The 12,735-nt window shown below is 39.2% G+C and overlaps 1 protein-coding gene across 1 annotated transcript in view; it reads left to right on the top strand.

Moving 5' to 3' along the window:
* Nucleotides 1-12,278, top strand: part of LOC105918640 (choline O-acetyltransferase) — a gene marked incomplete in the record, with an annotated part of 20,091 nt that extends 7,813 nt beyond the window's left edge. The window contains 9 exon segments of the mRNA XM_036141861.1: nt 3,704-3,881; nt 3,977-4,146; nt 4,217-4,317; nt 4,404-4,532; nt 5,561-5,683; nt 5,769-5,910; nt 6,444-6,500; nt 8,377-8,514; nt 10,139-12,278. Of these exon segments, the coding sequence (XP_035997754.1) occupies nt 3,704-3,881; nt 3,977-4,146; nt 4,217-4,317; nt 4,404-4,532; nt 5,561-5,683; nt 5,769-5,910; nt 6,444-6,500; nt 8,377-8,514; nt 10,139-10,459 (1,359 nt within the window).
* Nucleotides 12,279-12,735: the final 457 nt, after the last annotated feature.

Raw genomic sequence — 12,735 nt, 5'->3', positions numbered from 1 at the left:
AGACCTTATGGTAGAGCTTGTTGGAAAGTACCTGGGGGTCAAGTTTAGGCTCCTGAGTTATGGTCAGGCTCATTGAAGAGGACAACAGGAGCCTTTGACATGTGAAATGTCAACTCACTGGTGGAAAAAGGAGTCAGAGCTGGAGCTGAAAGAGTTGGACTTGCCTACAGTTTTGGTTAATGAACATTGCTCCTTCAGAAGAGCTGGATACTTATTCCTTGGTACAACCCAAATAAATTGGAGGATACAGGCCATTGCAGAGATACCCACAAGCACCCTTTTAAGCATCTCTTTGTTGGGGGTTTCCACAGTGAGTAGGAGGATTGCCTCTTTGCTGTTTGGAGTTGCAAGAGATAAGGTTCAGATTGTTCACACTGCTCAAGCATGAAACAGCAGTTTAACAGCCTTGTTTGAGTCTCTGGATGGTGTTTTGGAAGAGGTGCCATTTGGGGATTCTGTTGTCCTCCTTTGTTGGATTTGCCTGAAGAAGTTTGATTGGGTGGAACAGACTCCCTGATCTGAATTCAAGTGTTACGTTGCTGTTGGATTTGTGTTGCTAAGCATGGGATGTCCATAACAGCTACTATGTTCGAGCACAAGGTATTTTTATAAATACTTTGTATCTGGTCACCTTGGGCCACAGGTCGATGATTGACAGACCTGAAGTTTTGTGTCTTGGAAACTTGGGAAGAGTTGGGTCTGATGCCAGGAAAAGCTGATAGACCTGAGAAACCCAATGGCAAGAGTAAACTTGGAAGATAGAAGAATAGTTGAGACCATTCAAGAAATCTTGAATTAATACCTCCAGGAATGTTTCTCTCGTATTCTTGATTAGGTTTGGGATACGGGATCAAAAAGGACCAGGTTCAGGGCTTCCAATGCAGAGATGGCTTGCAAGAGCTGTGGCCAGAGGTCATTGGTGCCTGTTTCAGCTACAAACAGAGGATGTGATGGTAGACACCAAAAGTGATCTGAGCAATGTTGAACAAAAAACCATTAGGACCTGGTTGGCTCTAGAGACTCCTAAAACAGCTCAAATATTTTAGCACATGAAACAGACTGTGGGTTTTGCAGGTGCATAAGCAAAAACTTGGTCACGGGGGAATTCAGAAAAGCTGTTAAGAATAAATCTTTTTGGCAGGACTTTCTTCTTGAAAACTCTTCTATAATTCAGAAAGTGAAAACAGGGACCGTCCAAGACTGTGTATTGTCTGTGCATGCACAGGAGTGGTTCACAGTCAAGCATTTTAGTCTTAGACCATATTTCTCAACCAGAAAAGGTGGGTTGCTCCCTTGAGGCCGGGGCTCAGTCTCTTCAATAAGCGGAGAATTTAAGTATCTTGCCATCTTGTTCACAAGTGATTGTGAAGATGGTACAGGAGATCGAGGACTCATCTGCATTCATGCAGCCTCTGGTCTGCACTGTTTCTGCAAAAACATAGCTGATATGCTGAGGAGCTCTGTTGTCATGGTAGAGCTTGGATTGGAGCTGCTGGTCTAACGAGTCAGTTGAGGTGGCCGGGGCATCGAATGAAGATGCCTTCAATACAGTCCATTCAGCAGTTTCATGAGTATCTACAAAATGGGAGGAGAGCTTAGCTCAGACCAAGATCACACAGCAGATGGTATACTTCAGGGGTTGTTGGCTAGGAATGATTGTTTAACCCTATAAGACAACAATATCTGATATTTTCTGGAAATCTGAACGGAGCACCAGAGACATTCTCACATTCCGATTCATTTGGGAAACTTTTGCAAGGTAGCGATGGCACATTGCCCCAAACAAATGTATGATCCACAGTAGATGCTGAATGCCAGTCCCTGCTTCATGTTTTTTTTTTCAATTCTACTTCAAACTGTAAACCCCAAACATGAGCTGTGCCTTAGCTTGGATGCAGCATATTTTCTCAAATTTTAATGGTGACTAGATACATCTGCTGCTCTTCAGTAGAACTTGTACTCCAACAGTCCTTCTATTTGCTCAACAAGCTGAACCACATATCTTCAATTTAACTTGTTGGCTTTGTCTATAATTTTACTATCTGCTGGGATAAGACATTCAAACTCCAGTGTTCATAGCTACCCATAGCTGCATGTCGAATGTCCAGGTTAAAAATAGATGCCTTCATGAAACTGTGGTTTTTTTGTTATCAGGAGATTTTACAGTGTCAATTTGAATAAATTAGTCTGCCTGTCTAACTTTGGCCTGACTGACAAGGAAGTACCAAATAAATTAAGTCCTATCAGACATTTGTTATTCATGATGATTGTGTCTTCTGATATCCTCTTTTGAGCTTTTGAGCAAAGATTCACTGAAACAGCAGCAGCTAAGAGAAAAAACTCTGGTTTGGCTGTGATGTAGAGTGGCGCTGGGGAGTAAGGTTGGTCTGGGGTGACGGAGGCTGGATGGATTTAAGACCTTAAAACATTGGTTTCAAAAGGTCCATATAGGCTATTGCTCAGATATAGTCCACCAGCGTATTAAAGTAGCGCTTTAGGATTTTGTCTTTGATGTAGGTGGAAAAAGTGAAGTGAGCTATTCCTGATGTACAAATCTGGATTTTCATTCATTTTATTTTTAATACAAACTAAATGCATTTTTTGTTAATTTTAATGACTTTTCTGAGAGAGTTTATTTAGTTAAATGCTTAACTATTCCCAGAACACACTGAACCAAAACCCTCATATCTAAAAACTGTGCTCAGTGCCGCTTTGATCCCCCAAAGCGCACCAATCCGGACTTATTTTTGTCTTTCACAGAAACACATACAAGCCAGCATCACCGACATCTGGAGGGAGTCTCCCCTGGAAATGGCTTTGGGAGCATTCAGTGTGGAAATGGAAGGCGTTAGCTTAAATACTGCGGAATAAAACTGACACTTTGTTTAAGCTACAAACAAAGCGACAGCCATAGTTACAATGGGACATTTTTACTCCCTGTCATTACTGTCAATGCATCAATACTTTGACTGGGCCATCAACACACTAACATGCATTGATATAAATTTGTCCGTTGACTCTCTGGCTGTTTGTTTGGACTTCTTATTCTACTGGAAGTTTGACTGGAAGCCGCTGAGCCTTTCACATCCTCTAAGAGGTTTTCCTTCAGGATATCCCTGTATTTATCTCTGACCAGCTTTCCTATCCAACCATATGATGCCACCACCGCTTTGTTTTAATGCAGGGTTGGTGTATTAAGGGTGATGTGCATTAGATTATGTGTGCATGACTAATAGTTGTGCTACAGAACTTCCCACCTGAGCTGTGGACATCTGCTGCTCCTCCAGAGATCATCATGGGTCTCTTGACTGCTTCTCTAATTAATGGTCGTCTTGCCCTACCTCTCACTTTAGGAATATTTGGTTTGCAGTTCAGTCCTTCTCTTTCCATTTTTCAGACCCTGTTTTAAAATTTCTTTACAACTTTATCCTAGAGCTGACTGGTCCTCATAATGACGTTTGTTCACCAATGTTCTCCAACAAACCAGCGAGACCTTCGCAGGTTTATAATTAGGGGACTTCTGAAAGCAAGATGTTTTTTTAGGAGCATCAAAAAAAAGGGGGGGGGGGGACATAATATAATTGCATACTTTCCTGCTTTTTCTCCAGAAACGTTTTTAATGCTTTTAAAAGGTGCTGTAAAGTTGTTGCCTGTGTTTTTCAGGTGATGGGTATGAATTATAAAATCTGTTTTTTCTCATTAGTTTTTCGTGTTGGATGTGGTCGCAAACAACAAGCAGCTCAATGAGACAGAGATCTTATCCCAGCTGGAGAAGATCATGAAAATGTCAGAAAATGCTGAAGAGAGACACCCTCCTTTTGGGATCCTGACCTCAGATGGAAGGACTGAATGGGCACAAGCTAGAGAGGCACTAACAAAAGGTCACTCTACAGCGCCACCACCCTCCTTCTCCCTTTCTTTGGTTTGTAATAATCTGTCAGACATGTAAACTCTCCTCCTCTCCTCCTGTGTCCAGATCAAACTAACCGGGACTCTTTGGCTCTGATCGAGAGCTCTGTATGTGTGGTGTGTCTGGATGAGCCCTGCGGCCTTCCACCCAGCGACACCAACAGGGCTCTGATGATGCTACACGGTGGTGGCCGGGAACGAAATGGAGCAAACCGCTGGTATGACAAATCAATGCAGGTAAAATCTTATTCCTTCTCTTCCTTTAATCTCCCAATCTGGGAAACTATCTAATCCCCCTTTCTCTCAGTTTATTGTAGGAAAGGATGGGGTGTGCGGGGTGGTGTGTGAACATTCTCCATTTGAGGGAATAGTCATGGTGGAGTGCTCAGAGTTCCTTATGAAACAAATGTAAGTCAGCACCCTGCAGCAACTACCATGCCAATCAATGTGTCTTGTACAGGCAGAGTAAGAAATGGTATTGTTGTTGTGGACAGATCAGCAAGTTCCTCCACGGTGGTCGAGCCATCCAGCAGTAGAGCACTCCCCCCTCCAAGAAGGCTGCTCTGGAAATGCAACTCCCACATTCAAGCCCTCCTAGAAGCGTCTGGAGACAGACTCCAGAGGCAAGACCATCCATTCATGACTCTAGAACTTTTTCATTCATTGTCAAGTAAAAACAAATCACCATATATACATACATACATACATACATATACATACATATACATATATATATATATATATATATATATATATATATATATATATATATATATACATACATATATATATATAAATACATACATACAATATTATATATATATAGTGTATAATACATAATGTATATATACACATATATATATATATATATAGGTTATTAATATATATGTTATCTATGTATGTATATATGTTATATATCTATCTCCCTCTCTCTACTCTCTCTGTCTGTTCTCTCGCTCTCTCTACTCGCCCGTCTATCTCTCTCGCTCATCTCTATCTCTCTAGCCGCGCGCGCGCGCGCGCGACGCGCGCGCGCGCGCGCGCCGCCGCGCGCGCGGCGCGCGGCGCAGCGACGCGCGCGCGCGCGCGCGCGCGCCGAGAGACAGAGAGGCTTAATAAACAAAAAGAAAGGTGCCAAAAGGAGGAAAGGTGCATAAGGTATAAGGTATATACAGTGTGTCCGCATATGTACAGTGTTCCAAAAATAAAAAATTAAATAAAAGTACAGGGGAAATAAAGCATATAGTTAGGGATGACTTATGTACGCTCGGGTGACTTATATACGAATGGAATGACATTTTACATTAAGTGGTACCAGGTAAGAGCAACAGTGAGGTAGTGAGATATCTCCACAGCGTACAGAGAGATCTCTCTTACCAAAATTTTAACAGCTTAATCTGTCTTCCAATTAACCCTGACTAACAGCCCTGTCAATGCTGAAAAAAGCAAACCTACAGCATGATAATATGATTACCGCGTTTCACGGGGGGAATGGTGTGTTTGTCCCATCAGATTAGAGCACCTTCTTCCACATGTGATAGGACTGTCACAAGATTTGTAATGATTCAAGGGATGTCAATATTTTTTTTTCACGCTGCAATTACAAGTATTTATGGAGATCTGTTTTATATTCTTCCCTGCTTTCATTCAGGCTGGTGAATAATCTGGACATGGACGTATTCACATTTGAAGGTTATGGAAAAGAATTTATCAAAAAACAGAGGATGAGCCCAGACGCATTCATACAAGTCGCGCTGCAGCTTGCATTTTACAAGTAAAGTATACCATACTTACAGGATGCCGTATAGACCGCCTGGTACATTGAAGTATAACTACTCATTTTTAATCGAAACCATTAGATGCAGAGGAAGGCTGGTGACCACGTATGAGAGTGCTTCACTCCGTCGCTTTCAAGAAGGCCGGGTAGATAACATTCGCTCAGCCACACCTGAAGCCCTGGCCTTTGTTAGGTCGATGGCGGACGAGAGAGCATCTTTCACAGTGAGTCATTTGTCTCACTTTCTCCATGATTATCAGCTCCCAGAACACTGCTCACCTCTAAATAAGACAGGTGTGAACAGCCAGTTAGGCCCGCCAGACCAAGTGACTCCAATCAAACAGATGATCTCTCTGCAGATTTATCCAACCCATGAAGCAGGATCTGCTGCACACTCTGTTTTGTGCACATCTATCACTTTGAGAGTTTGGCTCATCCAACAAAACAGAACAGGTCCAAACTACAACAAACAATTATGTCTGCAGAGAGGATCATCAGGGCTGAACTTTCCTCCATCCAGGACTTGTACAGCTAGGATCAAGAAAAGGCCAGCTAACATGTAGCATGTAAAAATATGCATGTATAACTGAGAGCAAAGCAGAACTGTAGTCAGATTATTTGTCAGATGAACTAACCTGCCAATTAAAACTGATTCTGGAACTGGTTCTGATCAGCTTGATGCTTATTTTTTTTTCATATTACTCGAAAAATATATATTGTGTTTATTTCAACTTTTTTTTTTTTTTGACTTCTCAAGGAAAAAATGAAACGACTGAAGGATGCAGTAAAGGCCCAAACAGGCTATACGCTTGCAGTAAGTATTCAGACTATTTTTTAGAATGGACAAAACATGCTAAGACCAAAAATGTAGATATTTGTTGAGAATTTTTCACATTTTTGAATATTATTTCAGAGTTCATACTCAAATTTGTTCTATTTGTACTTTGGTCCATGTATCATGAAAATAGAGTAGCTCCTTCATTAAACAATTTGCACCGATGTTACATCACAGATATAGAGCCCCCTGGTAAATGTTGAGAAATCCAACAAAAGTTATTGATTCTAGGAAAACCCAACCATTACACTCATTACATTTACTTACTCGTTTAATTAAGAAAATAAAGAACAAAGATCCTTCTCAAGAGTTCAATTGACTTCAGTTTTATTTATATAGCACTATTTCACAACACACATCATCTCAAAGCACTTTACAAGGTCAATTCAATCAAATCATGCAGACGAATTAGTTAAAAGGTTTTCTCTCTAAAGAAATCCAGCAGATTGCATCGAGTCATTGACAAGCAGCATTCACTCCTCCTGAAAGAACTTGTAGCCACGGTTGTCTGCATTGTCGATGGCTTTGCAGCAATCCATCATAACGACCATGCATGTAGTGACGGTGGAGAGAAAAACTCCCCTTTAACAGGAAGAAACCTCCAGCAGAACCAGGCTCAGGGTGAATGGCCATCTGCCTCGACTGACTGGGGTTTGAAAGTTGCCTTATTATCAAGATTACGTAACACCGACTGCCCAGGAGGTCAAAAAAGAACCCAGAACAACAGCTAGAGTGCTACTGCCAGACCTCACAACCAAGAAATCAGTTAAATAGGACATTTGTGACAACATGAGGTGGGCTTAAAGATCACAGAAGGCAACACATCATTGAGACAATTCCAGAACAGACGAGGTCACCGAAATCTGTTAATCTGGAAATGATTACAATAACATTTCTAAGGCTATCATACCATGAGGCATTATCCATAAAAACTCCCATAAAACAAAATACACCAAGGCCCATCTCACATTTGCATAACAAACATCTTGATGACCCCCGACACTTCTGGGAAAATACTCTTTGGACTGATAAGACAAAAATGAAACTTTTTTGAAACGTTTATATACATTTAGATCTGGCATAAACTAACAGAGCATTTTAGAAATGAGCATCACGGTTAAAATCATCCATTATGGTGTTACTGTGATGGCTTGAGGTTGCTTTGGTTCCTTTCAGGACCTGGATGACTTCCTGTAATTGATATAGCTATGAAATTTGCTCAAAACCTTAAAAGAGAGTGCATCATCAACACTTTGTGACATTTTGGAGTGGTCTAGTCAAAGTCTGGGCTAAAAGGCAATGGAGATGATGTGGTTAGACTTTATTAACCCACTAAAACCCTCTGATGTGGCTTAATTAAAACAATTCTGCCAACAACAGTGAGCCAGAATTTCTCCTCAGCCGTGTGGAAGACATCTTGCTAGTTGTCTGAAAAGATTAATGGGAGTTTTTCTTTCTGCCAAGAGTGGTACTATGTGTTATATGATCGAAGATAATCTAAAACCTTTAGGTGAGACCAAAGAAGATAATAAAGAAGTCTTCCAGGTGTAAAACATTTTTAGTGCACAATAAGCTGGAAAAGTCCAAATGTATCAGAATAAGCTGCTTTATGGGCACTAACAGATGTTGCTGTTCTCTTATAGACATCATCATAGTACAAATAAGGAACTGAAGTGACATAAAGACTGGGATGATAGTATGGCCAGTTAAAGGTGGATGGAGTTAAAGATACTAATATTGTATTATGCGCTCCATAAGCCTTTACCAGGGCTATATAAATATTTTGATATGACTTGACCGGTCTGAAACATTGGTTGATTAATACAAATTGTATTATCCTGATTTTTCTTTCCAGGCGATTACAGGAATGGCAATAGACAATCACCTCCTGGGGCTTCTGAAGGTCTCAAAGGAGCTGAACATGGAGAAGCCTGAGATCTTCTGTGATGAGACATATCTGGCCAGCAACCATTTCATCCTCTCTACTAGTCAGGTAAAATGGTTAACTTCTAAAAAGAATTTCCTCAGATTACTATTATTACTTTTGAGACATTATAAAAAAAGCTTCAATCCAGCATGTATATTGTTTCTTTTTTATTTAACCTTTTTATATGTCCCATTGAGATTAAATACTTCTTTTTCAAGGGAATCGTGGCCAAAAGGCAGCAAATATTATGCAATTACAATTAGACTGCACTATTAAAATACCATACTAAAAATAATGTGTTTGTCTTATAATAGTCGTAAATATGGTGCTAATTTTAACTAAAACATTAAGCTAAAATTGTTATAAATTCCACTGATATCAAAGAAGTGTATATTACAAGTTTTGAACCACCTTTTGATTTAATACCAATACTATTATATTCAAGAAATCCAAGAGCTATAAGAGAGAAAATGATTTTTTTAATTATCGCTTGGCTGCAAAAGCCCACACAACACATAGCAAAAAATGTGTCCATTTAGAACCAATTAAGATACTTAGTTCATACAGTTGTACAGAATCCTGCTGATAACTATGAGTTGCGTTTTTTTGTATGTTTTTTGCAAGCAGTCTTATTAATTTAAGGCTCCAGTGAAAGTAGCTGCCTCAGCAATACGTTTGGTTTTCCAGACCTTTTTTTCCCCCCATTGCACACTTTCTTGGCAGCGCATAAAGCCCACTTTTAAAATAAATAGTCTTCCTTATAAAGGGCTGTAAACGGCCACATGCATCGAGTTGATGAAAGGAACTTTAACGATAAGCTTCCACAGGACCTGGCAGTTATTGTCTTAGGCTAAGAGGTAATTATATTAACCTCAAGGCATCATTTCTTCTTGCTGCATTGTGGGGAAATAGTTTTTGTCGAAAAAGAAGCAAACGCAACTGGTTTCTAATGGAATAAATAGAAAAGATAACTGATCTTGTTTTAAAATATATACATTTATCAGTCACATAATATGGGAAAGGTATATTTTCTGAACCAAAAATGCACAGGCCTGTGAGGTGTGTACTAAGAAAATCTGGATCTAATCTCAAATAATATGGTGCACCCACAAATCTGTCTGTCCTGTACAAGTTAAAGTATTGCTGCAATAGTAGAAGGCATGAAATGCAGCATGACGCATTGTCGTTGTCTTTCCTCGAAGATAGTAAGCCTCGGCACTGAGCACACCAATTAGCAAACTGCACTGACTGTCCAAAAATCAAGTGGAGCACAGAAAAGCAGAGTTGGGTGTCTTGTCCGGATCTGAGCTCCATTTCAAGCTTGAAGCCGAACCAAAATGGGTTGAAAAAATGTGGGAACGGTGACTTTGCCACCAGTCTTAGCAGGTTATTAAAAGATTGAAAACACGTCTGCAAAAAGATGTTTATCGATTGTTAAATGTGGTTAAAAAGTTGTTTAGGGCTAGCAAAGAAGGGCTAGCAAAGCCTCATGTTTAGGCCAAATTTGGACAGGATGTGTTGGTAAAAAAATTGATATTTTCAACCTCACTTTACTTTCCTTATAAGGAGAAAATCTTGACCTGAAATAATGTGCGTCGATGTTCAGTGTATGGAGGCCAGCAGCTTTGTCTAATTATTTTCTCTCACTCACTAAAATGTTCTAACCTGGACTGTACATGTTTACCTCCAGGTTCCCACCACGGTGGAAATGTTCTGCTGCTACGGCCCGGTAGTGCCCAATGGCTACGGCGCCTGCTACAACCCGCAGGCGCACCACATCGTCTTCAGCGTGTCGAGCTTCTGGGAGAACTCGGAGACGAGCTCGGCCGTTTTTGTCAAAGCCCTGAACGAGGGCCTGTTGGAAATCAAAGACCTGTGCAATGCAGGCGCAGGCGCAGGCGCAGCTGCAGTCGCATCTGCAGGCGCATCTGCAGGCGCAGGCAAAGGCGCAGCCGCCAAACCGACCGCAGGCAGCAAGGCCGCCGGCCCGCCTCATAAATCAGGAAAGTAAGCCATAGAGGAAGAACAACCCCACTCGTCTGCTTTGCTCTCTGAGTTAGACTCAGTAACTTGCTTGCGCAACAATGTTCTTCTAACGGGTAAATAAAAAAGCCTTAAAAATGTACATATAACTACATAAGAAAAGAACATGTAAATATTAAAAAAATATATCATAGAAAATAGTAGTGAAGAAGTAATTTTTGTTTTGGACCTTTTAGAGTGATGCGGGGTCCAAAACTGACTGGTGGACTGAAGTTAATCGGTCTGCTGCACTTGAGGAACTTAAAGCCATTTGTTTTATTTATTTATTTATTTTATTTTTAGCATTGATCTGAGAATTCAAGCCTCAGTCTAAGAGTTATTTAAAGTATCTGTATGTATATCCGACACTTGTAAAGTAGTTGCCAATGAGAAAGGACAGTGGCTAAAAAAATAAAGAGTATAAAATTAGTTTGTTGTGACATCTGGTAGATGTAAATCAGCAAGCTTTGCTAGTTTGTCAACACTGTGAATTTAAATGTGCAATAGTATAAAGTATTAATATATGTTTATTTTTTTAATTTTCACATGAGGTCTCTAAAGAGGTGTGGATATGTGAACATATGTAAAGTATATGTATCTGTTAAAGCACTTTAACACACACACACACACACACACACACACACACACACACACAGACACACACACATAGAAATTTACATGCACCGTATAAAAAGATAACTTATCATTCCTGGTTTTCTGACATTAAATCACACTAAACTGTCCCTGTTTTAGGCCAGATTTAGATTAACAAAAGTCCCCAATATACCAAAAACGTCAGATAATTTATTTAGATTCAGATGCCTACAAACACTCCTTGGTATGTGGTTGAATTGCTTTTAAAGCACCGTGATTTCGCTCAAATGTTTTGGGTATCCCTTCACAAGCTGCTCACAATAGTTTGCTGTAATCAAAACTCATTCGTCCTTAAAGAACTGGTGCAACTGAATTTAGGTTTGTAGGCTTGCACACATTTGGCCGCAGAATCTCTATAGGAGTGAGATTAGGGCTTTGTAATGATCAGCCCCAAACATGGTTATCTTTTTCCCATTTCCTAACTAATTTTGTCTGATTAGATTCCAATTAGAGGACTCCAATGCACTTTACTTCCTCTGTGCTTACATATGTCCTCGTAATGCTGTCTTTAAAAAGTGCACCGTCTCCCCTGCACAAAAACATTCCCACAAACAGATGCTCCCACTCTCATACTTTAAATCCAAAATGGCTTTCTCAGGCTATTGTATAGTCACTTGCAGATACTTGTTTGAAAATGATCGGAGCTCCTTCAGGCATCTTAAATATGTAGCCAAGGGTGAACCACACTTATTTACGTCCATTATGTCACACAAGGCAGCAATATGTATGAAGTGTTACCTTGAAATATTTCCACTTGCCTCCATTGAGCTCAAATGTTGTGGATTAACGTATCAGAAAGGTAAAGAAAAAAAATAGCATCCTAGTAATTTTTAGAAATCGCAATAAAAAATTATCAATAATTTTTATAATTCTAGTTGTAAATAGACCTAACATAAATGATACTTAATCTGATTTCATGTCAGAAAATAAGGGGAAAAAAGGTTATCTGTCTTTTTTATACGATATATGTAAATGTCTTCAGCTCTATAGTCCTATTCAATAAATTAGTGTTTATTTCTCTAACTCAATGCACTAAGTGGAACACATTATGATGATTAAACAGACCAAATCTGATATTTTCACCTTTCTTTCACATAATTGTGATGATTTAGCGCTCAAAGCTAATCAAAGCACAACATTTAAGATTAGAATATTAAAAAAAACGTAGAGAAATGTGTGTTTAATAAAAGTATCGGAACCTTCTGTATAATCTGATGTTACTGAATATGACTATATATACATGCATATGTAAACTTGATTCCCCTGATATATATATATATATATATATATATATATATATATATATATATATATACTGTATATGTACACATACACAAACACACACACACACATACATAAAACAAATAAAAAAACATAACTTATTTGTTAGATGTCCAGTATAACATTTGAATATATCTACTAGAAGTACTATATATTAAAGCAATAGTGACATTATCAAGTGAATGAGTGCTATATCAGTCATCAGTGCTGCATTTTAAGGAAGTAGTTTGTGAATTTATTTACATTGAAAACAGATAAACTAAATAAAATAGCAAATAAAAACAGAAATGTACTTTATTAGCTTGAGCAATTTGTGCAATAACTATCGGA

This window comes from Fundulus heteroclitus, chromosome 10 (assembly GCF_011125445.2).
Source record: "Fundulus heteroclitus isolate FHET01 chromosome 10, MU-UCD_Fhet_4.1, whole genome shotgun sequence".
Taxonomy (NCBI): Eukaryota; Metazoa; Chordata; class Actinopteri; order Cyprinodontiformes; family Fundulidae; genus Fundulus; species Fundulus heteroclitus.
The sequence above is the reverse complement of the archived record's forward strand: the minus strand, read 5'-3'. Positions and strand labels throughout refer to the sequence as shown.